The sequence below is a fragment of the Callospermophilus lateralis genome, chromosome 1 (genome assembly GCF_048772815.1).
Source record: "Callospermophilus lateralis isolate mCalLat2 chromosome 1, mCalLat2.hap1, whole genome shotgun sequence".
NCBI lineage: Eukaryota > Metazoa > Chordata > Mammalia > Rodentia > Sciuridae > Callospermophilus > Callospermophilus lateralis.
This window is the reverse complement of record NC_135305.1, coordinates 201,386,330-201,413,621: the sequence shown is the minus strand read 5'-3', so window position 1 is coordinate 201,413,621 and position 27,292 is coordinate 201,386,330. Positions and strand designations below refer to the sequence as shown.

Genomic DNA, 27,292 nt, shown 5'->3' with positions numbered 1-27,292 from the left:
AGTAACTCACAAATCCATCCATTCTATTAGGGCCCCCTCTGAGGTTTGATCTGTTGCAACAGTTTCCAAGGTCATTTCTGATTCTAGCCTCCTACCTCCTTCAACGTTGTGTCTCCAGCCCGGTCAATTCCCACCAGTTAGAGGGATTTAAAAAAAAAAATCCTCATAGTGTTATCCTTTACAGTCATCATCATCATCATTATGAAAACCAAAACCTCCACAATTCCCCATTACTTTCAGGGCAAGTCCATGATCTTTGTCAAGGATTACAGGTGTGCACATGCCGTCTCTCTGCGGATTAAAACCTTGTCTGGGTTTCAGTTTTAGAGACAGGTCTTCTTCTGCTCATTGGTTCCTGAATTCAGCTTCCCATGTATTCTTCCAGGAATGATGTTTCTTTTTGGTCTTGTGAATACATACCCAAAATTTTAGCTGTACCCACAGTGGTAGTCACTTCTGATCTGCCATACAACCAATGAGCCTCCAACCCCCTCAACCTCAACTTACTTTTATTTTCATTTTAAATTAGGCCTTTATGGTTGTACATAGTAGTTGGGTTCATCTGGCCAAACTTACACATGCATGGAAATTGATTTCAATTTATGATCCTTCCTATTCCCTCCCCGTTTTCCTTCCCATCCTCCCCCTCAACCTCAGCTCCTATAGATCCCCAAAACATCAGCCTTTGAGACTAAAACCCAGGGCAGGGCTGCATTTTTTTTCTACTTCCCCGTGAGCTCCCTCAGGATTTTCAGTTTGTCTCCATCACAAGGGTGAAGATGGATGACAGGTGCTACCCAGTGATCTTCCCAGATGAGCGGAATTTCCGCCCCTTCACTTCGGACTCTCTGGCTGCAATAGAGAAGCGGATTGCTGTCCAAAAAGAGAAAGAGAAGTCCAAAGACAAGACTGTGGCAGAACCCCAACTTCGACCTCAGCTTGACCTGAAGGCCTCCAGGAAGTTGCCCAAGCTCTATGGCAACATTCCCCGTGACCTGATAGCGAAGCCCCTGGAAGACTTGGACCCGTACTATAGAAATCACAAGGTATTTCTGTGGGCAGGCTGGGGTGTCCATGAGTTGCTTCATTCTCAGAGCTTAGGTAGAAATGCCAGGAGGAAATGGACACAGGTTGGTATTCTTCAATGGGGATCTTTTGGGCATCTGGGATGGGACCATGCACCATTTAGCAGATTTGTTTGGCACCCCTGGACATACCTGTGAAAGTAGAACCCCGTCATTATGACAGATAACCCCAAATACTCACACATTTCTATTTCCTCCATCATATCCTGTTGGGTGAATAGTCCATCCTCCAACAGTTATCTTGAGACCTGATCCATGTGGAGAAATTCACTACCCTCTGGAATCAAAAGTTTGCTGGTTAAAAAGTACCTTAGTCTTTAGAATGATTCTGCAGTCCCAAACTGCAGTTCTTGTTAAAAGTCAAACCAGGATTCAACTTGTGGTTCCCTTGAATTTCCTACAAATTAACTCATAATGCATATTGTTGTCATTGCATTTAATTCTCGTTGTGTTTTGCAGACATTTATGGTGTTGAACAAGAAGAGAACCATCTACCGCTTCAGTGCCAAGCGTGCCTTGTTCATTTTGGGACCTTTCAATCCACTCAGAAGTTTAGCCATTAGAATCCTGGTCAATTCATATCCTTTGGCTACGTCCAGGTCACATGAAAGGTGCACAAGTCCCAGGGTGTATACATGTCCATGGAGTGGAAGCCAACACTCATCTGTTTAGCGAGCACTGGCTGAGTGCTACTGTGGAAGCACTGGTGGGCATTGTCCTGGGGGCTGGGTGTGAACAGGTGTGGCCCCTGCCCCCTGTTATGGGATCCTTGGCTTCAGAAGGAGGTAGAATAAATGGCAGGTAGTTTACAAGAGAAAGAGATCAGCAGTATGGGAGTGGCTGTGTGGAAAAGAGCTGCCCCAGAGGTACCCAAGAACAGCTTCTTAGAGGAAGGAACATTAAATTGATGCCCACACACCTTATTGGCTCAACAAATGCATCGTGTTAGACCTACATAGTATTTAAGCATTCTGCAAACATTTGGTAACACAAAAAAAGCCAGATTTCCAGCTTCTCTTGCAAAATGGAATCTCAGGCACGTCTAGGCTACATTACTACCTGGAAAAAAAAAATCGATATTGTGATAAACCATCGCCTCTTTTAGAGGGGCATGCAAGCTCTGTTTCACCACATCTGTACCCCTCCAATGGCCCAGCATGAGCTTGCTTTGCAAATATGATGCTCCAGCCTCCTAAGACAGAGTTTGCAACCTTGGTTTTAAAGGCTAAAGACAGGCATTATTAAGCATTTCTGATGTGTGCAGGGGATAGGGAAGACACCAGACCATTTTAGACAAAGGGAAGTGAAAACAGAACATAGTTTACTGAACATGGTAAAATATTGAGGAGAATGGTAATGAAGTTAAGTTGGTTTCCCTAGAAACAGGGCCTGTGACGGGGACTCTCATTTAAGTGATTTAGTAGAGGAGTGCTCTCTAAAGAAGGAGAAAGGAAAGCAAGATGGGGCAAAAGACTGTGATCTCAGCTATGTGTGCTTAAGCCTGATCCCAGGAGGAGCTCTGGGACTTGGATGGCACCAGACCTACATGGTGTTGTCCAACTTTGAAGTGAAGGGCCAGATTTTTGTAAGTCTGTGTCAGCCAGATCCACAGAAGAGAATGCGTAGCTCTCCAGGGCTTGTAGCTCTTGGTTTGGCAGGGGACAGTTCCGCAGAGGGGACAGGCATGAGTTGTTCTCAGCTGAGTCTTACAATTAGAGGGTGGATGCTCTTACAGAAAAGGCTGCCAGGAGGTCCCCCCCCCCCCCACAGCAACAACCTCCACCTCAGTAACTAACAGCAAGTGTTATCCCACAGTGTATCTGCCTTAATGGGCGCTGGTCACATTGTTCAGCATGTTCATCATCTGCACAGTCATCGTCAACTGTGGGCTAATGGCTGCGGTTGGCTTTAAGGAAAACAATTGCACCGACATTAAGGAAAACAATAGCACTGGCATTAAGGAAAACAGTACCGAGACAGACGTTTCTGAGTGAGTACTGAGTACAGGCACTACTCAGTGCGTACTTGTTCACCTGTCCTAAGTTGCAAAACAGATGCCTGAAGAATCTATTCAAGTTTAGAGAAAGAACAAGTCCCCAATAGTCCCAATTCCCCAATGTAAATGCTGGCAGAATCAGACTTATTTATTTATTTATTTATTTTTATACTGGGAATTGAACCCAGAGGTGCTTAAAAATATTTTATTTAGAGACAGGGTCTCACTGAGTTGCTTAGGGCCTCACTATGTTGCTGAGGCTGAATTTGAACTTGAGATCCTACTACCTCAGCCTCCTGAGCTTCTGGGATTACGGGTGTGTGCTCCTGCGCCTGATTGGAGTCAGACTTGTTTTTGTACCCTTTTAAAAAACAATTGCCTTTAAAGGACTTTTAAAATTACATTTGTAATAAACAGAATATGCACAATTTGTGTCTACATCTTAAGTGGTGTACTTTGTACTACATGAGTTTTATGGCAATCCACTGTGATGGCTTATTTTTGTCAGAAAATAAATCATGATTTACTTAACCTTTCTGGTATTTAATAGTATAAGTGACATTGTCACTTCAGGAAGCTATTTTAAAATGACCGTTTTTTTTTTTTTTTTTCCAGAACAGATTCTTAGAAATTAGTTTCCAAGGGCAAAATAAACATTTTAATGCTTCTAAATAGACAAAATATTTTCCAAAAAGTTCGTGTTTATTTACCATCATCAATATATTCTAATAACCAATCATATCACATTCTGCCAGCTTTCAATTTTTCTTCTTCAACTTATGTAGTTAAAATATTTATATTTCTTTACTTTCCTTATATGCAAGACTTTCTGATGTTTTAGTTTCCCATTTTTGTCCATGTATCCTGTTCAGTTTGAGTGAATTCATTGTATAATTAAAATATTTTTTTGTCATTTTAATTGACTTTTCAGACAAGTTGTTTTTTAACTTAGAAATCTCTAAATTTGGTGAGTATTTTCTTACATATTGCATGAGGTTTTTTTTTAAAAAATTTATTTTAGTTTTCCTTTCCCCCCTTTTCCTTCCCAATCTCTGGTGACCACCATTCTATTCCATTCTTTGAGATGACCTATTTAGTTCGTTTCCACATACAAGTGAGAATGTGTGTTATAAGTCTTTCTCGCTTATTTTGCTTAACACAGTGACTTCTAGTTCTATGTTATTGCCTCAAATGACAGGATTTCATTCTTTTTTTTATGGCCCAGTAATACCCTACTGTGTATAAATACCACACTTTTTTTTTCATTCATCAACTGATGGCCATCTAGGTTGATTCAATATTTTAGCTACTATGAATAGTGCAGCAGTAAATGTAGAAATATAAGTATTTTTTTGGTATATTGATTTAATCTCCTTTGCATATATACTCAGTAGTGGAATTGCTGAATCGAATGGTAGTTCTATTTTTAGTTTTTTGAGGAATCTCTATACTTTTCTGCAAGAGAGCAGTATTAATTCTTATTTCCTTCAACAGTATGTAAGAGTTACTCTTTCTCCATATTTTTGATAGCATTTGTTATTTTTTGTCTTTTTGATGATAGGCATTCTAACTTGGGTGAGATAACACCTCATTGTGGTTTTGAATTGTATTTTCCTGATGAAGTGTATGTTGAACATCTTTTCACATACTTTTTGGCCATTTGCATGTATTCTTTTGAGAAATGTCTACACAGATAATGAGCCTATTCTTAATCAGATTATTATTATTATTTTTCTGTTGAGTTCTTTGAGTTTCTTTCATATTCTGGATTTTAATTCCTTGTCCAATGGATAGTTTGCAAGTACTTTCTCCCATTCTTCAGGTAATCTCTTAACTTCTTAACTCTTTTGGTTATTTCCTTTGTCTCATTGTCATCAATTTCCAATTTAATTCAGTTGTGGTCAGAGAAAATGTATGTAGGATTTCAGTCTTTGGAGATCAAGAGAAACTTTTTTATTGTCTGTCTTGGGAATGTTTCAGGTGCACTTGAGAAGAAGGCTGCAGTTCTTTGGTGTGGTGTTCCATAAGTGGTCAGTTAAGGTGGCTAATAGGGCCATTTAGATCTTTTATACCTTTACTGATTTTCCTACTTAGAGTTTTTATAAATTGTGAGAAATAGGCTTGAAATTTCCATCTGTGGTCGTGGATTTGTCTATTATTCCTTTCTTTTTGTCTAATTTTGCTTTGTGCATCTTGAAGCACTATTTTAGACACACATACATTTAAGATTATTATATTTTTCTGATGTATGCATTTTTTAAATATTATGAAATGGGTTCTTTCTAACAATACTCATTTTAATGTTTATTATTAGTATAGCTCTTTCATTTTCTTATGTTGTTTGCGTGGTATATCTTTTTCTATCTTTTTACTTTCAACCTTTTTGTATCTGAATTTATAGCATATCTCTTGTACAGAGCACTTATATTGTAGGTACTTTTGTGGTCTATTTGTCTTTTGATGGAATATTTAGCCCATTTACATTTAATATAGTTGTGATTATACTTAAACTTAGGTCCATTTAAAAAAATTTTTAGATGTTGCTGGACCTTTATTTTATTAATATATTTTTATGTGGTACTGAGAATTGAACCCAGTGCCTCACACATGCTAGGCAAGCGCTCTACCACTGATCCACTACTCCAGCCCCAGGTCCATTTTTAATTGGTTTCCTATTTATTTCATTTGTTATTTTTTTTGCTCCTTTGCTATACTATTTTTCTTTCATTACTGTCTCCTTTAATATCAATTAGTTATATTTTAGTATTTTATTTTAATTGTCTACTGGATTTTTAGCTTTTCTTCTTTGCATTATTTTTTCTCAGGGGTTGCTCCAGTGATTAAATTATGCATCCTTAATATATCACAATATACTGATAGTTAATATTGAATTGCTTCAGGTAAGCACAGGAAACTTGCCACAGTATAATTTCACATCTGTTTGTTATTTGTCATTTATTTAAAGAATATACAGAACAATACCAACAATACAGTCTATAGTTTTTGCTTTAAGTAGGTACATGTCTTTTTTAAAGTCATACCTGCATATAGACATAAATTATCTTCTGGTATCATTTCTCTTCAGCCTGAATAACTTCCATTAGTAGCTATGGTTTCAACATTTTATTGATGCAACTCAATTGTACATAGTAATTGGATTCATCATTCCACATTTCTATATGCACATAATTGTTCAATCTCATTCCCTAGTATCTTTCCTTTCCCTCTTCTATTCTCTCCCCCTATCCACTTGAATTATTCTAATGATTTTTCTTCTACTCTTATTATTATTTTACTTAGTGCATTATAATTATATATGTAAGTGGGATTCATTGTGGTGTATCCACACGTGGACATAGCATAATTTGGTAGATTTCATTCCCCAGTACTTCCCTTTGCTCTTTTCTCTTTCCCTTCTTTTGATGCCCTATATTCCATTGGTTTCCCTTCTATTTTTTGTGAGATCCCTTTTAATTCCTTTCTTTCCCTCCTTCCCTTTCTCACTCTCCTGCATATGAGAGAAAATATTTGACTCTTGACATTTAAATCTGGCTTATTTCACTTAACATGATGTTCTCCAGTTCTATCCACTTACCAGCAAATGATGCAATTTAGTTCTCCTTTAATCATTTTTGTGGTTCAGTTCTAGCACATTGTCTAAGTTTATATCTATCTGGAAATGTTTATATTTTGTATTCTTTTCTTTGAGAAGTAATTTCATTGACTATAGAATTCTTGCTTGATAATTTTTCTTCTAGCACTTTAAGGATGTTTTATCACTGCTTTCTGGCCCCTGTTTAGCTCCCTCTTGCTTCCAGGATTTTCTCCCTAAATTTCCATCTTCTCTAACAGCTCCGAAACCCATCCTCTGCCACCTTATATCCTAGGGCTACAGCCATTTGTCCATGCTGAGAAGAGAGGAGGAGAGTTGAAAAACACTTTCCAACCAAAATAGTTACACATTTTTATAATTCTTAGGCAATGCAGTCCATGGGTTGGGGGTTTAGCTTAGTGGAGAGTGCTTGCCTAGCATGTGTGAAGACCTGGATTCTTCTATCTCCAGTACCACATGATAAATAAATAGGCAAATAAATAAATTAAATGGATTTTCTCTTTAGTTTCTACCTCTCCCTGCCCCCAGTACTGAGGACAGAACCCAGGCGTATATTTAATTTTGAGACAGGGTCTTACTAAGTGGCTGAGATTAGCCTCAAACTTGTGATTCTCTTGCCTCTGCCTCCTGAGTTGCTGGAATTATAAGCATGGGCTACTACACCTGGACTTTTGTTATTTTTGGAGGACCTTCAAATAATGGTCCTTATATTATATTTCATCTAGTTTAATACTCATTATTTGTGGAAGGGTTTTCCAAACCTCCTCACACTTCCACCACCATAAGCAGGAGTCAATTATCTCTTATTTTTTTTCCATGCAGTAAAATTTAACAAAATTTTCTCTTATGTTTACGGATTTTGACTTAGAGTTAGATTTTCTCTAGCTTTCAGTTATAAAGAATCCTCCCATATTTTCTTAAGGTGCATTTTAAAAAATTGATGATCTCAAATTATACAGACTGGTGGGTTTCACTGTGGCATATTCACATGTATAAAAAGACATAATTTGAGCCATTTCATTCCCCAATACCCTCCCTCCTTTCTCGCTTCCCTTCCCCTCAACTCCTCCTTTTACGCTAATGGTCACCCTTCTACTTTCATGGCATCCCTTTTTCCCTCCTCTAGTTTCCCAGATGAGGGAAAACATATAGTACTATTTTCTCTGAATCTAGCTTATTGTGCTCAAAATTATAGTCTCCAGTTCCATCCATTTTTCCTGCAAATGACATAATTTTGTTCTTATTTATGGCTGAATAAAACTCTATTGTGTGATTAGAATACATTTTCTTTATACATTCATCTATTAATGTGGACTCCTAGGTTGGTTCTATAGTTTGATTCTTGTAAATTGTGCTGTGATACTATATGGGTATGCCTGTATCTCTAAAGTATGCTGAGTTTACTGAGTTTAATTCTTTTGGGTAAATACCAAGGAGTGGGATAGCTGGATTATGTGGTAGTTCTATTTTTAGCTTTCTGAGGAAGCTCCACTCTGATTTCCACAGTGGCTGTATTAATTGAAATTCCCATCACTAATGTATGAGTTCCTTTTCCCCTACATCTTCACCAGCATTTATCATTATTGGTATTCTTGATGATTGCCATTCTAACAGAAGTGGGATGGAATCTCTGTGTAGTTTTGCTTTGCATTTCCCTTATGGCTGAAGATGCTGAACACTTTTTTTTTCATATAATTGTTGGCCATTTGTGTTGATTCTTTTGAGAAGTGTCTGGTCAGTTCATTTGCCTGTTTATTGATTGAATTCTTTAATTATTTAATGTGGAGTTTTTTGAGTTCTTTATATGTTCTGGATATTAATCCTCTGTTGGGAGAGTAACTGGCAAAGATTTCGTCCTTGTTTCTGTCAGTTGTCTTTTTTACTCTGCTAATTGTTTCCTTTGCTGTGCAGAAGCTTTTTAATTTGATGCCATTACATTTATGGATTCTATCTCTTCTTTCCTGTACTCAGTAGAAATATTTGCCTTCATGTATATGTTGAAGTGTTTCCCCTATTTTTTTCTTCTAATGGTTGTAAAGTTTTAGGTTTTTTTTTTTTTTTTAGTGTAGGCACAATGGATTGAACCCAGAGGTGCTTTACCACTGAGCCACATCCACAGCCCTTTTTATTTTTTATTTTGAGATAGGGTCTGGTAAAGTGCTTTACAGCCTTTACAAAGGTGCTGAGGCTGGGCTTGAATTTACTGTTCCTCCTTCAGCCTTCCAGTCGCTGAGATTACAGGTGTACACCACTACACCTGACAAGTTTCAGGTCTTACAGTGATGTCTTTGATCCACTTTGAGTTGACTTTTGTACAGGGTGAGAGATAGGGATCTAGTTTCATTCTTCTACATATGGATATCTAGTTTTCTCAATACCAAAAATTGCTAATAGATTCAGTGCAATCCCCATCAGAATATGAGTGACATTCTTCACAGAACTAGAAAAACAAAATCTTAAAATTAATGTGGAAGAATACAAGAACAAGAATAGCCAAAGAAATCCTGAGAGGGGGAGGGAAGCAATGTTGAAAGCGTCACAATATCTGATTTCAAATTATGCTAGAGCCATAGTAACAAAACAGCATAGTATCAGCATAAAAACAGACAGGTAGACCAATGGAACAGAATAGAACATGCAGAGACAAACTCACACACCTACAATCATCTTATTCTTGACAAAGTTGCGAAAAACATGCATTAGAGAAAAGATAGCCTTTTATAGTGTTTTTATAATTTCTTTTTTAAAAAGAAACTTACATATCTGACTAATTTAGAATTTATCCAAGTATAAAATGTGATAAACTGATCTGAAGCCATATTTCATCCCAGATGCCTCTCCATTTACTAGTCTGCCTTTTATCTTCTAATTTGAGATATTAATTCCTGCATTTAGAATTGTTTCTAGACTTGTTCCTCTGCATTGGTCTGCATTTTTTTTTCTTTTTTGCAGTACTGGGAATTGAACCCATGGATGCTCTACCACTGAGGTACATCTACATGAGCCATGTCAGCCTTTTTAAAAATTTTTCATTTTGAGGCAGGGTCGGTCTCTGTAAATTGCCCAGGCTGTCTTCAAACCTGTGGTCCTCCTGTCTCAGCCTCCTAAGTAGCTGGTGTTATGGCATGAACCACCATATCTGGCTTGGTGTACATTTTCATATTTCCAGACCACACTTTTTAACTATTAAGGTTGCCTGATGTTGTAATGTTTGGTAGCACTAGAAATCACCCTCATTGTTCCTCCTTTGAGGATTTTTATTGTTCCTGTTGGTTTATTTTTCTACTTAAATTATATAGTCAACTTGATTAGTTTTATTGTAATGGTGTTAAAATTTGTAAATTAACCTAGAGGAAACTGATGCCTTTATGAGGTTTCAACTCACTGAGAATATGCCTTTTCATTTAGTAAAATCTTCCTTTGTCTCTTTTAGACTCGCTTTAAGGTTTTCTTTACAAAGATGTTCCAAATTTCTTGTTAAATGTAATGCTTGTGAATTTTACTTTTTTTGTCATAATTTTAAGTATGATCTTTTCCCCTATTATATCTTGTAACTAGTTGCTGTCATTATATAAAACTATCATTTATAAAAAAAATTATACACACACATGCTAATTCTTGGGCTATCTTTGATAAAATGTTTATCATTTAAAAAAATGTTTTCATTAGTGCCTTATAGTCATATACAGTAGTGAGGTTCATTTGACATAATCATACATGCATGGAATATAATTTACCTCATTGAAGTCCTCAGCACTTCCTCTTTCCCTTTTCTATTCCCTCCTCCTCTTCCCCTTCTTCTGCTCTAGTGGTCTTATTTCTATTTATTTATTCTTTTTAAAATTGGTGCTTTACAAATATACATAAAGGTGGAACTCACTGTGGTATATTAATATATGTACACTGCCTAATTTGGTCAATTTCATTCTGCAGTTTCTCCCTTTTCCTGTCCCTCTTCCATCCCTCTCAATTACCTTCCTCTACCCTATTGATTTTCCTTCTCTTTTCATGGGAATCCTTTCCTTTTTCCCCTTATTTCTCAGCTTCTGCATAGAAGAGAAAACATTTGACCCTTGACTTTCTGAATCTGGCTTACTTCACTTAGCCTGATGTTACCCAGTTCTATCCATTCACAAAAAAATGGCATATTTTTATTCTTTTTAAATCTATATCTATATCTATCTATCTATCTATATATAACATTTTCTTAATTCATTCATCTGTTGACAGGCACCTGTACTGGTTCCATAATTTGGCTATTGTGAATTGTGCTGCTATAAACACTGATGTGCCTATATTACTAAAAGTATGCTGCTTTTAGTTCTTTTGGATAAATATCCAGGAGTGGAATAGCTGGGTCATATGGTGGTTCTATTCTTAAGTCTTTCGAAAAAATCTTCATTATGCTTTCCAAAGTGGTTCTACTAATTTGTAGCTGCCCCCCCCCCAACAATGTACAGGGTACCTTTTCCCTAACATCCTCACCAGCATTTTTAAAAATTATTATTTGTGTTCTTAATTATTGTCATTCTAACTGGAGTGAGATAAAATTTTAATGTAGGTTTGATTTTCATTTTCCTGATTGTACTTGTAAAGCACCAGTAGAGAAGAAATATAACAGCTAAAATTTGTTAAAAATCAAACAAGTCTAATAAAGTAAAAGGCAAAGCACAAAAATTAATATCAATGGGAGCTATCAAAATAACCCTACAGATGCTAAAAATATATAAAGGTAATATTACAATTGTATGCCAACATATGTAATAGCGCACATGACATGGTCTGTATTAGAGAAGGATCTGGGTACTGCTGAGAAGACAGTGTATTGATGGATGAAATGTTCTACATGTCTGGTAAGTCTAAATTATCAATTGTATTTTTTCCTTCTATAGCTTCTTTTTTTGCCTCTATTTTAAAAATTTGTTCTAATTAGTTATACATGACAGTAGTTTTTGTTTGGAGGCTCTAGCCAGTGGTGACAGAGGCATGTTAAAGTTTATTGTTCTATTTTATTCTTGAAGTTGAGAAGGGTCTGTTTGATGTATGTAGATGCTCTATGTTTGGGGCATAAATATTTATGATTGTTATGTCTTGTTGATGTATAATTCCCTTAAAGCAGTATGAAATGGCCTTCTTTGTCCTTTTTGATTAACTTTGGCTTAAAGTCCACTTTATCTGACATGAGGATAGAAATCCCTGTTTATTCATGTGAATGATATGTTTTTTTCCCATCTTTTCACCTTTGGTCTATGGATATTTTTGCCTGTGAAGTGAGTCTCTTGGAGACAGCATATTGTTTGATCTTTTTTTAAAAAAAATACAATCTGCCAGTCTGTGTCTTTTGATTGATGAGTTTAGGCCATTAATGTTTGAGGTTATTATTGAGATATGATTCATATTCCCATTCATTTGGGAATTTATTTTTAGTTTTTAATGTGAGTTAGTTTGTCTTTTGATTGACTATCCCCTTAGTGTAGTTTCTTCCTTCACTATTAACCCCCTCTTTTTTCATTTCACCTTCATAAAATATTTTGTTGAGAATATCCTGAAGTGCAGGTTTTCAGGTTGCAAATTCTTTTAATATTTGCCTATGTCTATGTTCTTCTAAAACTAGCTCTTAAATTTGATTTTAAAACACAGTTTACCTTTTCTTCTATCCTGTTTGGTTTTCTTCAGGTTTGCCAGGGAATGTCCTTGATTTCTATGTGCTCCATGTCCAGACACACCTTGGGCCTCCTAAAAACGCCAGTTCCTTTAATTCCCTTATCCCTCTACCATGCTCATGAAGGGATTGCTGTGTCTGGGGCTTCCAGCCTGGCCACTGCAGTGGCTGTGGATGCTGGGGATTTCTTCTTTATTTTATTATATCCAACCTCCTGAGACCCTGATCTGCTTTGAATGTCCAGTTTTAAATTCTAGTAATGTCCTCTCGCTTTTTTATTGCTGTTGTTGTTCGCCTACTTTTCTGAGAAGCTGCCTTTCTGCTTTCTTGGTTTCATTCCATGGTGCAGCCAGAAAAGTGACCTCCTTTATTCCGCCATCTTGAAAACCTCCCTGAAGTTTTCTTTCCTTGATGTGGCTTTGTCTGGTTTGAGTATCAGGGTGATATTGGCTTCAAGGAATTCATTTTGGAGGTTTCCTTTCTTTCTACTTCATGGAATAATTTGAGGAAAATTGGCATTAGTTCTTTTTTAATGATCTGGTAGCACTCAGCTAAGAATCCATCTGGTCCTGGGCTTTTCCTTGTTGGAATATTTTTAATTGCTGCTTTGATCTCATTGTTTGATATTGGTTTGTTCAGGTTTTTCTATATCCTCAGGGTTCAATTTGGGTAGATCAAATGTGTCTAAATATCTTTAAATGTCTTCTAGATTTTCCAGTTTATTAGAGCTTATATCTTCAAAATTGTTTCCAATGATCCTCTGGATTTCAGAAGCGTCTGTGGTAATATCTCATTTTTTTCATCTTTAAATTTATTGATTTGGGTCTTCTTTTTTTGGCTAGTTTGACTAAGGGCTTATCTACCTTATTTATCTCTTCAAAGAACCAATGCTTTGTTGCATTGATCCTTTATATTTTTCTATTCAGCTATATATTTTCAATTTCAGCTCTGATCTTAATTGTTTCCTGTCTTCAACTGATTTTGTAATTAGTTTGTTCTTCCTTTTTTTAGGTCCTTGATGTGTAACTTTAGATTATTTGGGAACTTTCTGGTTTTCTGTTTTAATGTAGGTGCTCAATGCTGCAAATTTTCCTCTTAGAATTACATTTATACTGTCCCAGAAATTCTGTTAGGTTGTTTCTCTGTCCTCCTTGTTGTCATATTTGCTTTCTCTCTCTCTCTCTCTTTATGATTTGGATGACTTCCCATATTTTCTGTGTTTTGGAATGCTTTCTAAAGCATGGCAACGATCCATTTTGAAGTGTGGAGAGACGGAGAATTATTCAGTAAAATAACTTGTGTTTTCAAATCTTTTTCTGGGGGTGAGATAGGATATAAGGAATTAGAATGGGAAGGGATTAGTTTATTAATAGCTTTTTCATTTTTCTTAGGTAATTGGGCTGTATTTAACTTTATAATTCTTCCAAATATTTTGCTATATCCCTTTTCTCATCTATCATTATGTTCATGGGCATTCTTTTTTTTGTGTGTGATTCAATTTCCCAGGGATTTGCCAGTTGTTTGTATTCTAAAACTGGCTCTTAAACTTGATTTTACAACACAATTTATCTTTTCTTCCACCTTCTTTGGTTTTCTTCATCATACATTCACTGGGATTTAATGTTTTCTAAAATATGACTTTGAATGTTTAATTCATGCATTTTTCTTCTGTTTGTAAATAATGAAAATATTTGCAGGAGTCATGCCTTTTTGGGTAAAACTTTGTCTCATAGAGTTTAATGTGTGACATTTTAATTTTTAATACCTTCTAAATGTCTTTTGTATTTTTTGTTTTTCCTTGTTTTTTGACTCAGTTCCTTGCAGATGGCCTTTTCGGGGATGTTGATAGTCGTACTCTTGAAGTTGTACTTGGAAAATTTTAAGTATTGCATCATTTCCCTCACATAAGTTACCCCTCTCTTTCAGATCCTCTAGTAATCAGAGACCCACTCAGGTGTAGGCATATGTAAGAAGCATCTTGTGAATGGAATGCTCATCGAACATTTACAAGATTATCAAGGCCATGATTCATTTACTGTCTCAGGCTCAAGGGACTTGGTTTTGTACACAGGTACAAAAGCACCCATGTTAGGGGTATGACATGGAATCTGGCTGGCTCCTGTTAATGCCTCATGCAGGAGTGGAACTGAGGTCTCCCAGACCTTGGAGGCATTAGTGAGAAGATGCACTATCCTCAGGAAAGGGGTTATGTGAGCAAGGTTGGGTGCTCCTGGGAAAGATGAGTTGATCACTGGAGACTTTTCCACCAGAATCTGGGTGAATCTTATTCTCACTTACATGTTTAAAACGCACTTTCATTATCAGATGGTTCCACAGGTTTATAATGAGAATTTGGGAAGGCAATGTCCAGTCATTTTCACACTACCATTTTTCTGGGCTGCATCTGGTCTCCTTTATATAATTCTAGTGGTTTCTGGGGTATGAGTCAGAGGCAGGTCAGGCTTTGACTTCTAGGTGTGATCTGGTCTCTTTGTCTCCAGGGAATTCTCCTCCCACTTGCATGCGTCTTCTATGGATCCCTCTCTGCTGCTGAGTGGGACTTGGAATCTGGTTAAAGGCCAATCAGATTAGGGACTGTGCCTTGGGAAGCTCATGGATTTCCTGGGAATAGAGACCATCCTGTCAGCATCACTGGGGAACATGGTCAGATTTGCGGTCATGCTAGGAGCTGATTGAGAGTGTGGATGCTGCAGCTGGTTGCTTACTGCAGCTTCCCTGGAAGCTGTGGTGGTGAGTGGAGCAGGACCTGCAGAGGAGACAGCGCTCCCCCAGCAGTGGTTTGCCCTGCCCAGCACTTGTGGTGAGGTGCAATGAGCTCTCTTTACGGGAAGCAGTGGTCCAACTGGAAGCCAATTTGCTCTAAGGTTGTTTTCACCACTGAGAGACCCATAAGGCAGAGAGAGGAAAGAGCCCTTAGTCTATCTGTGGGGAAGCAGCAAGGCAGGGCCAGGGGTGAGCGTAGAGCTGCCACTTTCCCCAGCAGCACTGGGTCAGGCAGTGACTGCCTGAAAGTGGGCGTTGGAGGAGGCCATCAAAAATATCCTCAGATAAAGAGGCCTGCAGCATCTTGCTGGGGGGCATGCCTCTACTCTGTGTTGGATGTCATCTTGGTCTTTCTGGTCAAGCATCAGTTAGAAAGGAGATCAGTGGGGTACAGGACATGGGAGAATAATGGTCAGGTAAAATTGGTGGCTTAGGGCTGCTGTCTCATTTGCTTTAGATCTAGATGAGGACCTGCAAAAATCCCACAAATCTGCAATTATAACCTTTTTTTTTCCCCCAAAACTATCTATACCTTTGTAAATCACACTTGAAGTTAAAAGCTATTTCAGGGCAGGCATTATTTAATCTGATGTGTTAATTTGTCACCAAAAGATGAGCAGCTCAGAAAAGGCTGAAACAGAGAAGAACTCTTGCCTGTGGCAGCCTCATAACCATTTCTGCTTTTACATTTGGCTGCTTTGGGTTTTTCAGGTTGCTAAGACCTGTTCCTTTAGCTTGGAGGACAATTCGTAGCTAGATATTCTGCCAGGAAAGACCCACTTCTTTTACTCTGAACCAACAGGCTGTTTGATTGCTTCAGTTCCCAAAGTGTATTTGTGTGTGTGTGTGTGTGTCTGTGTGTGTGTGTGTGTGTGAGTGTGTAGACTCAGCATTTTTGACAGTTTGCGATTATAATAACAGAGGCCCTAAGCAACTTAGCAAGACCCTGTTTATAAATAAAATATAAAAAAGATTTGGGGATGTGGCTCAGTGGGTTAAGCATCCTTGGGTTTAATCCCTTGCACTGGAAAAGAAAATAAAAGGAAAGGGGTGTGTGGGGGGCCTCTTTTGGGAGGTAGCAGAAGAAAGTTTGAGAGTGAAACATGATGTAGGAATTAGAAAAGAAAATGAAAGACTCAGTGTTTTTTTTTTAAAAAAATTGTGGTAAAACACCTACAATATAAAATGTACCATATTAGCCATTTTAAGTGTGCATTTAAGTGGAATTAAGTACATTCATCTTACTGCACAACATTACTAGCATCCATCTCCAGAATTCTTTCCTTAAAACTGAAACTCTATTCCCATGAAACATCAATTCCCCATTCCACCCTTCCTCCAGCCCCTGGCAACCACTATAGGTGCCTCATATAAGTGAATTGTACAGTATTTGTTCTTTTGTGACTGGCTTATTTGGACTTAACATAATGACTCAAGTTTCATTCATGTTGTAGGTAAGTCACGGAATTTTCTTCGTCTTTAAGTTTGATGAATATTCCATTACATGTATGTCCCACAGTTTGTTCACCCATTCATCTAGAAGGATCTTTGGGTGCTTCCACCTCTTGGATGTTGATGTTGCTATGAATGTGAGCATGCAGCTATTTCTTTGAGACCTTGATTTTAATTCTTTTGTATCTACCCAGAAAAGAGATTGCTGAATTTTATTACAGGCCTATTTTTAATTTTTTAAGAAATTTCTATACTGTTTTACAATCCCATCAACAGTGCCTCAGGGTTCTGATTTCTCCACAACCTTACCTAAACTTGTTATTTTTAAAGTTGTTTTTAATAGTGCCGTCCTAATGAGTGTGAGGTAATATTTGCTATGGCTTTTTAAAAAAATAATTAATTAATTAATTAATTATAATTAGGTACATATGAGAGCAAAATGCATTTTGATTCATTGTACCTAATAAATAACTAAGTTATTTAATTTGTTTGTTGCTGAGCTATAGGGTATATTCTGGATATTAACCCATGATCAGATATATTATTTACAAGTGTTTTCTTCTATGAACTTTTGTCAGGTCTTACACTTAGATTTTTAATTCATATCAAGTTAATTTTTGTATAGAGGGTAAGATAAGGATCTAACTTAATTCTTTTGCTATGGACATTAAGTCTTCCAAACACCATTTGTTGAAATATGGTATTTTTTTCCCAGTAAAGAGTATTAGCACCCTATTGAAAATCATTTGAACATAGATATTAAGGTTTTTTTCTGGACTTTGTATTCTATTCCATTGGTTTATATGTCTGTCTTTATGTCAATACCACACCATTTGGATTATTGTAACTTTGCAATAAATTTTAACAAAAGCAAGTTGGAGATTTATAATTTTGTTTGGCTTTTTGGAGATTATTTCGGCTATTCAGGGCCCTTGAAATTCCAAATGAATTTTAGAATAGATTTTTATATTTCTGCAAAAAAAATGTCATTGGCTTTTTGGTAAGGATTGCATTGAATCTGTAGCTCATTTTGGATAGTACGACATTTTAACAATATGAAATCTTCCAATCCATGAGTACAGGATGTGGGAAGACCCAGTTTTTTGCCTGGTCATATGCTCTCTTCATTGTTCCCTCACAGTTGTCCCCTTCTGTATGCCAGAGTGACAGCTCTAGAATGGTGATGACAAACTATAGCCTCCAGATCTAGGGCCCATGTTGGCTGACACTATCCTCAAGAAGACATCCATTGAGCCAGACACTGAAGAGTAGCCAGACATTGAAAACCTAAATCCTAAATGCTAGAATTCTAGATACGAGAATTTGCTTGAAGAGCTTGGCTTTCTGAACTCTGATTTGTTGTAGACCCGGATAGTAAACATCATATTAAAATGAAATAAAATACCAAGGCCAGATAAGACAGATGGACTCCGTGCTTTTCCCGTCACTTATCATGCTCCCTCGTGTGCTGGATGACTTGTTTTATAGATACATCTTCACTGCGATTTATATTTTGGAAGCCGTGATAAAAATATTGGCAAGAGGTTTTATCCTGGATGAGTTCTCTTTCCTTCGCGATCCGTGGAACTGGCTGGACTCCGTTGTCATTGCAACAGCGTAAGATGTTTGAAATTTTTGTTGGAGACTTGGGGGTGGGAAAGAAGTCCCTCTGCTTCTCTCCAGGCTCTGTGTGGACCCATGTGAGTGACTGAGGTGGCTTGATAATGCTTAGAGCTCTGAGTGTAGTGGTGGTTGGCCCTGAACAGTGCGGTGCCCCCAGTTGGCTGGAGGCCTGGAGGCACAAACCCTATACCAATCCTCCTGTTCTCCTCCATTCAGCCATTCATGCCATCTACTCCCCCACATCAGCCTCTTACAGGCCAAGCCCGGGGCCAGATATGTGTTGATAACAATGAAAAAAAAAAAAGCATGATTCTCAACTTCATGAAGCTCACAGTCTAGAGGGGGAGATGGACAAGTAGTGACCATTACAATCTGAGATAGGGCCTCTGCATCTATAGAACTGTCAGAGCATATGGGAGGAAGGAAGGACTCTAAAATTTATCTCTGGCTACTGGGAAGTCACAAAGAGTTTCACCCACATTTATTTGTAGAAGTTTATTTATTTATTTATTTTTGGTACTGGGAATTGAATCCAGGGGAGCTTAATCAGGGAGCCACTTTTCGACATACATATATTTTTAGAGACAGGGCCTCACTAAGTTGCTTAGGGCCTCACTAAGTTGCTGAGGCTGGCTTTGAACTTGTAATCTTCCTGCCTCAGCCTCCAAAGCCAATGGGATTGCAGGTGTGCACCACCATGCCTGGCTACTTATAGAAGTTTCATAATTTTTTGTTTTTAATGTTTATTTCCTTGGTCCACTTGTGTTAATTTCTGTGCATGGCAGGAGATGATGGTTGAAGTTTTTCCTGAAGGAGAGGATACTGATGTGGCATTAAATAATGAGATGGAGTCAGCAATATTAAAAAAAAAATTAAGGGGCTGGGGATGTGGCTCAAGTGGTAGTGCGCTCGCCTGGCATGCGTGTGGCCCGGGTTCGATCCTCAGCACCACATACAAACAAAGATGTTGTGTCCGCCGATAACTAAAAAATAAAATATTAAAATTCTCTCTCTCTCTCTCTCTCTCTCTCTCTCTCTCTCTCTCTCTCTCTCTCTCCTCTCTATCTTTCTTAAAAAAAAAATTAAGAAAAGCAACATGTCATTGCTAATACAACAGCTATTAACCTAACATTATGTATCTGTGCCAGGCATTGTGTTTAGTACTTTGCATTTATTTTCCTATTCATGGTTCCCAAAAGCCCTTAGAGGAAGGTGTGATTATTTTCAGAGTTTTGTGTTTGAAGTTCAATATTGACGTATTCTTAGTCATTGAAAGTTGGTAAAACCCAACAGTTGAGTGTAGACTCTGAAAACAGACAGCCTGGGTTCACATCCAGATTTGGCCATGTAGGGACTGGGAGACCTTAGCAAAGTACACTGGGGCCTGGAATTTAGCAATCAGTCAGTAAATGTGAAGATTTCTATTGTCCATGCATGTGGCCTCATTTGTGTCTGTGGGTAAAGATTAGCTAAGAAGAGGCCCCTGGGCAGGTTGTGGTCCACAGCAATGATCAGGGATGTTGCCAGGTTCTGTGATGATAGTGGTGCTGGGAGGTTAGGTTGCGGATTTCCCATAGGTGGGTGCAAGCCCCAGGCTGTGCTTCCTCTGGCCTTGGTGGAGACGATCAGTGCAGCTGCCGGACTGAGCAAGCCCAGGCTAACCCTGTGTTCTGTCTTGCAGGATTGCATCTTATTTTCCATTTGGAAAAATCAATCTGTTGTCCCTGCGTACCTTCCGAGTGTTCAGAGCTTTGAAGGCAATTTCAGTAGTTTCAGGTAAGTCACTCTGACTTTCAACACGGGCTCGTAGCTGGAGAGGGTGTTCTTTTATCTTTAAAATTTTCAAAATGTCATCATGGAAACTAGAATCAAACAAACCTGGCTGGGCACTTTTATTTGATTGTTCAGTCAATAATTATTGACATAATTATATATCTGTCCAGACGCTATGCTAGAATGCTTAGGATCTACCGGTGAGAAAAGAAAGACCCCTGCCCTCATAGAGTTCATGGTCTAGAGTTGAGAGTGGAGAGCCCGACACGGGGCAATAACCATAATAAGTGAATTATGCAGCATGTCAGAACCTGCTGTGTGCCACGGAAGGTAAGAAGGAAATTTAGACATCACAAGGGCTATGGGAAGTCACAAAGTTTAGGGGAAGCAGATTGTAACTTGGGAGTGGTCAGTGTCATTGAGAAGGTGAGAGGTGAGCAAAAATTTGAAGGTGGAGAGGAGGAACATAAATGGATATATTGGAAAGAGGGTTTCCAAGATGGGAACTAGCCCGAGCAAAGATGGAGGAACAGCAAGGTTGTGGGTGGGGCTGGAACAAGGTGAGGGAGGGGCCAGGTGGAGTTGGGAGTCACAGAAGTGAAGGGGAGGCTCAGAGGCATGGGGAGGACTTGGATCTGGCTCTGAAGAGATGGGAACTGGGGCGTAGAGAACAGAATGTCAGAAGCCACAGAGGCAGGAAACCAGGGAGAAGGCATGGTAGTTACCATGGAAATATGCTTCTCATCTCCTGCTGCAGGGAGCACAATTAACTAAAGTCCCAGCTGTCACCCCTCTGGAGTCACCACTGCATCCATGCTCATGCCAAGATCCGGCTTGCCCTGCTTGGCGGGGGTGCTAATTGTGGCCCACTCCTGAAGGATCTGGGATCCTCTCGCGGCTCAGGGTGCCCCAGCCTCTGGCTGAGACTCATCAGCAGCACTGAGTTTCTTCCTATCCAATCCCACTTCTTTTCTGCTGTCTTAGATGTTCAAGGCTATATGGAGTCTGAAGTTTGTCCCTGCAGACTGCTGCTCCCTCTCTGTCCCCTTTCACAGGCATTTCCCCTCAACAAATCTCTCGCACACCTGATTCCAGAGCGTCTGCTTCTCAGAACCCAAAGTGGCACAAGTGTCCATCTTTCAAGCAAGGGACAGTGGTACTTCAGGTCAGGTGCTGGGCATAGAGTTGGTGGACAGTGTTCAGAGTCTATAAATTTGAAGCCACAGGAGTTCCTGACAGGTCGATTGTATGTGTGGTGTGGGCAAAAGAGAGGCATGAAGGAGGACGCTAAAGTTTTGGCCTGTAGCGTCAGACAGAGTTGTCATTGACCGGGATAGAGAAGACTGTGACAGGATTGGGTCTGGAGGGGAGAGGTTTCAGATGTTTTGTGATTGAGATATTGGGAGACATCCAAGTGAAAGTCTCAAACAGGCAATTAGGTACATGAATCTGGAATTCTAGGGGACAGTCTGACTGGAGCTGTATTTTGGGAATCTTGGGCCTATAGATGGTTTTAAAGCCATGAAATCTGCTGAGATCACTAAGGGATGGGCTCAGATGGAGACCAAGGCCTGAGCTCCAGGTTACCACAACTTTAAAAGGGAGGGAGAAGAGGAGGAACCGGCAAAAGAGATGAGCAGGAGACACTAATGAAGTGGCAGGGAAACCATAGATGGTCCTCTGGAAGCACAAGAATCAAGACATCAGGGCCCCGGGCCAGGCCACTTTCCAACTCCAGTGCACAATTTGACAGTTTCCAGGGTTGTTCCCGCCTTACTCCTGGCCAGGTCTGGCCTGGAGTGGGAGGAGCTCCACCCTCTCCTGCCCTCCTCCTCCTCAGGTCTGAAGGTTATTGTGGGGGCCTTGCTGCGTTCTGTGAAGAAGCTTGTTGACGTGATGGTCCTCACCCTCTTCTGCCTCAGCATCTTCGCCCTGGTAGGTCAGCAGCTCTTCATGGGAAATCTGAACCAGAAATGTATCAGGACCAACTGTACCCGCAACTTTGAAACTAATGGTAAATATCCCACCTTTCACTCTTTTGTGCATAGTTAACTTTTATTGATCCCCAATCGTGCCGCCCTGCAAAGTTTGCTCTTAGGAACAAGGGAGGGTGTCATCCATCCTGGATCTCACTTAAGGATAGTTTTTTTTTAATTAATTTTTATTGTTGGTTGTTCGAAACATTACATAGTTCTTGATATATCATATTTCACACTTTGATTCAAGTGGGATATGAACTCCCATTTTTACCCCGTATACAGATTGCAGAATCACATCAGTTGCACATCCATTGATTTACATATTGCCATACTAGTGAAGGATAGTTTTTTTTTATTTGTTCTTTTTAGTTACACATGATAGTAGAATGTATTTGGTAGATTATTCATACACATATTATAACTTATTCTATTTAGGATCCCACTCTTGTGGTTGTACATGATGCGGAGTTACTCTGGCCATGTATTTAAATACAAGGACAGGAAAGTTATGACTGATGAATTCTACTGTCTCTCCTATTCCTGTCCCTCTCTCTTTCCCTTTTTTCTCTTTGTTTAATCCAATGGGTTTCTATTCTCCAACCCCCCCCACCTTCCTTGCTTGGGTTAACATCCACAAATCAGAGAGGACATTCGGCCTTTGGATTTGGGGGATTGGCTTCTTTCACTTAGCATGGTATTCTCCAGTTCCATCCATTTATCAGCAAATGCCGTAATTTCATTCTTCTTTATGGCCGAGTGATATTCCATTGTGTTATATATACCACATCCATTCTTTCATTAAAGGACACCCAGGTTGTTTTCATAGCTTGGCTATTGTGAGTTGAGCTGCTATAAGCATAAATGTGGCTGCATCACTGTAGTATGATGATTTTAAGTCTTTTGAATATATACTGATGAGTGGAATAACTGGGTCAAATGGTGGTTCCATTCCACGTTTTCTGAGGAATGAAGATAGGTTTCTTAAAGAATTTGCCCTTCTTTGGGATTTTCTAGAGAAGGAAAAACCCAAAGCACATCCACAAGAGCTGTGTCCACTCTATCCCCTGCCAGTTAGATCTCAGCCCACTTCTTCATCATGGCTTTTTTTTTTTTTTGATGGTGCTGGGGATTGAACCCAGGGCCTATGCATGCAAGGCAAGCACTCTACCAACTGAGCTATATCCCCACTTTTGCAGAGGTGTTTGCAATGTCTGGATTTGGTCAAAAGGAATCAGCAACTTCCAAACCTCCTCCTCAAGTATCTTCAATATTTCTTTCTGTGCCCACCCTCTGCACACTGAAGTCAACCCTACACCTTCTCCATGTGTCCTGAATCTCAAGTGGCTACACTCTTTTTGCATCAGTCAAGGACAGAGTCTGTGCTCAGCCCCTTCTGCTACCCCCACCTCACCTGGCCCTGCCCAGGGTTGGTCCCTGGCTCATTCACTGTTGTATGTATATTCTTCCTTTCCCTCTTTTTCTCTTGCTCTTTCCTCAGGGCTTAAGACTCAGGTCCTCTCTGTTCACCAACTTTGATGATTTTAGATAATTCAGAATCATCTGCTTTCAAAAGTAATTGGGTGTATTTACTGTTCTTTTTTATTTTAGTGCTTTTTAAAAAATTATAATTTATGACTTTTTCTTCTCTCAGAATATTGCTTTGAAAAGGAAGATAATTCCAAAGAACCCATGTTGTGTGGCAGCTGGTTTGGCAGCAGGTAAGGGGTTTAAACTCTCCCCCCCCCCCCCTACAAGCAGAGCACCTCTGGACCTGTGGAATGGTGTGGCAAACAGTCTTCATGTAATGACTGGTAGAAACAGTGAGGAGAGTTCTCAAACAGTGCCAATTAGTTCCTGTGTCTAAGCAAAGTTATTTCCTTACTTACTTGCTTATTTTCTTGGGACAGGATCTTGCTAACTTGTCCAGGCTGATTTTGAACTCAGGATCCTTCTGCCTCAGCCTCCCGAAGAGCTGGGATCACAGGAGTGCATGACCAGGCCCAGCTTAAGCAAGTTTAGACTTGCATTATTCAATTGAAAGTTATTTCCAAGTGTTCACAACAGGTTTTCCCCCAATTATGTTGAATGGGTAGCTCATAAGAAATCTACTAAAAACTTAGTGACATTTAACTTCATGGAGTGGATATCAAGACTTTCAAGGGCTTAAAGAAGTCATGGTGGAGAACCACATAGGACTTTGGTGCTTGCTGGCATTGCCTCGGTGCAAGACTGTCTGAGCTCGCTTCTCTTGGCTGCTGAGCACGCTTCTCTTGGCTCCTGAATATCACTCCTCTCACTGCAAATGCAGTTGCTTGTGCATTTACACACACTTAGCTCCAGAGTTGGTCACCCTCTGGGCCTATGAGAAACCCTTTCTTCTAAGGGTTATGGTGAGAAGTTCAAGTCAATGAAGATTTACTGAGTGTATTTCAAATTAAGATAATATGCAAGGCCCTGTAATGAAATAGATTACATCCATTCCCATATGTCAAATAGACATCAGGACCCACAGCATGTTATGGACAGAGCTGCTGTACTCTCTTGAAATTGATGCCTGCCAGGGAAGACAGACATAGAGTAAATTCTACAAAGTGTGATGTGTGTTGCAAGGGAGATGTGCAAATGCTGAGATACGACAGGGGATGGGGCCCTTTCTGGGGAATTAGGGAAAAGTCTGTCACACCACTTACAAAATGCAACAGGCTTGAATCTAATGTGAGGTTCACTGAGCTCCCTAGAATGGTCCCTGTCAGGACACTGTACCCGCAGTGTCCTCATGTTAACCAGGGATGCTTAGCTTGTTGCAGATAATGACTCTTTGGCCTCTCACCATGCAGGACAGGTATGGATACTGTAGGCAAAATTCAAGGTGAGCTGTGTCACCTTGACCTACAAAAGCAACAGCCTTGGTTTCCACCTGGTCTTTATGATGTTCCTGACTCTATGTGTCAGATACTGCTCTCTTAGTCTAAGCTCAGGAGTTTGATAATAAACCAACTTCTAGTCTGTGACATCCTGTGCAGGTCATAGTGCATTAGTTTCTGGGGAGCTGGTACTCTTCGAAGGCAGCTCTGAGGTCATTTCCTCAGACAGGCCTCCTCTGGCAGGCCCCAGGGGTCTCCAGGCTTTGCTCTCTGCTGCATTTCTGAGGATGAATTGACCCAAACCCAAAGTGGAAGTGGGAGGTCCCGGTAGGTGAGGAGAGAGCACCCAATCCCCACAGTGGAAACAGCATGGTAGGAGACCTCAGCATGCAAACACATCAGGGAGCACATGAAGCCCAGCAACTGGTCAGGCAGAGGGCAGGAGAGGAGGCAGGAGGAGAAATGGGAGCCAACTGTTCAGGGCCTGGTAGCCTGTCAGTGCCAAGGATTTGGCCTTAATCACAAATGAAACAGGAGATGTAGAGAGGTTTTAATATAGGACAACTATCTGTGTAGATTTTTTTTTAAATGGCTTCTGTGTAGAGAATGGAAGGAGAGAGTAGACGAGGAAGTTGCTCTCAAGACTATATGAGTACAAGTGAGAGTCATGAAGCTGTACCATGGAGATGAAGAGAGATGGATGGGTAAGGTCACGGTGTGCCTTTTGGCAGAGCATGTGCCTAGCATGTGTGAGGAGACCCTGACTTCAATTCTCAGCATTGAAAAAAAAATTTTTTTTTAATAAAAAAGAAAAGAAATCAATGAATGAGTCCCAAAGACATTTAGTGGGTAGAAGAAACAGGACTTGTGGATTGAAGAGGACGGTGGTGTATATCAGTGACTACAAATGCATGTGCATCTGTAAAAGATGGGAGGAAGAGCAAAGGAGAGAGAGCTTACACAAGCTTCCATTCCCCGTGTGGTGCTGTTGGCTGAGAGGGGAACGTGGAGGGACAGGCTCAATCACCTGGTGAGTTGAAAGGAAGGTGCGTCCAAAGAGGAGGAGATAGGCAAATGGTGACTGGGTAATGGGGGACGTCAAGCATGGTGCGACCATCCTCAATAGATTCCTAGAAGTTCGAGGGCACTGGGACTTCATAGCATTTCCCAGTGAGGGTACAGGGAAGCCCTCCTCCCCAGGTATCCTAAAGCCAAGCCTATAGCCCTCAGGACATCCCACTCCTCCAGCAAAATTCCCAATCAGCTTGTGAGAGCTGCCACTGGACAACCCAGGTTCACCATGACATTGGGGGACAGGCTTTGACAGAAAGAAGATTCAGAAAAAGAAACAGAACAAGTGGCTATGGACAAAACAAGAATTCAAAGAGCCAAGTGGGTCTTTAGAAACTTTAAGTAGGACCCTTGGTGAAATTAAAAGAGAGGTACTGCATATCTAAAAACTGAAAATGGCTTGTTAAGAAAAAGGAACAGTCCGAAAACTAGAAGTTAATTAGAAATTAAGTGTGATTACAAAACAATCTACAATGGAGTGTAAAAGATGAAGCTGAGGAGGTAGCTCAGGTGGTAGAAACACACAACAGAAACAGAAAATGTAAGAATAAATATAAAAAAAAATTAAGAAGTTCTAAACTTTTGACTAAGTAGGAATTCCAGAAATAGAGGACAGAACAATAAAAAAAAGAATATTAACAACATCAACAAAAAAAAAAAAAACAGGGAATTTTTCTGGAATTTAAGGATGAAAGACCCTTGGTGCCCATGAAGTTCCCAACACACCCAAGAGAAAAAGCCCATGCCAAGTGTATTGTCTTGGTATTTCAGGATCTTGTGGGCAAAAGATCTTAAAGCCAAAAAGGCAAAGAAAGTCACCCACAAAGATACCAGAGTTGAAATTGGTATCCAAATTCTCAGCAGTAGCACAGGATAAGAGCTAAGCGATGCCTTCATATTTCTAAGGGAAACCCATTTTTAACATGAAATTCTATCAATCGATTGTGAAGATGGGATGACAATGTTCATACAAAAAAAGTAAAAGGTCACTCAGTCTTCTTAAGAAGCTACTTGAGATGTGTTCCAGAAAAACGAGGGAGTAAAACTATTCAGCCTGCCAAAGCCAAGGAAAAAATGTCTCCACTGAGGGGAGCCATCGGCACGAGCCACAGTATTTTCCTGGGATAAATGATAGGAGTAGTGGTGAAGTGGTGTGGGATGGTGGAGAGTTGACCCTCACCTACCAGGGCGGGATTCTGATACATTAAATATCAATGTAAGCAATATATTTAGAGGTACAAATGTAAAAGAGTTAAAAGTCATTGAATTGTAGTATGTGCGAATGGCACACACATTTCATTACAAACTCTTTGGTGAATGGAGTCTTTTAAAATTATGTGACAAAATGCTACATTTTCTAAATATTAAGCAAATGCATACCTTTGTAATC

At 39.5% G+C, this 27,292-nt stretch overlaps 1 protein-coding gene across 1 annotated transcript in view; it reads left to right on the top strand.

Annotated features, from left to right (window-relative positions):
* The first annotated feature begins 779 nt into the window (after nucleotides 1-779).
* The window catches only part of Scn11a (sodium voltage-gated channel alpha subunit 11), an 82,157-nt gene continuing 55,644 nt past the window's right edge, over nucleotides 780-27,292 (top strand). The window contains exons 1-8 of the mRNA XM_076869138.2: nucleotides 780-1,046; nucleotides 1,545-1,663; nucleotides 2,929-2,986; nucleotides 3,047-3,075; nucleotides 18,081-18,209; nucleotides 19,897-19,991; nucleotides 21,829-22,002; nucleotides 23,619-23,685. Of these exons, the coding sequence (XP_076725253.1) occupies nucleotides 780-1,046; nucleotides 1,545-1,663; nucleotides 2,929-2,986; nucleotides 3,047-3,075; nucleotides 18,081-18,209; nucleotides 19,897-19,991; nucleotides 21,829-22,002; nucleotides 23,619-23,685 (938 nt within the window). The remainder of the gene's footprint in view (nucleotides 1,047-1,544; nucleotides 1,664-2,928; nucleotides 2,987-3,046; nucleotides 3,076-18,080; nucleotides 18,210-19,896; nucleotides 19,992-21,828; nucleotides 22,003-23,618; nucleotides 23,686-27,292) is intronic.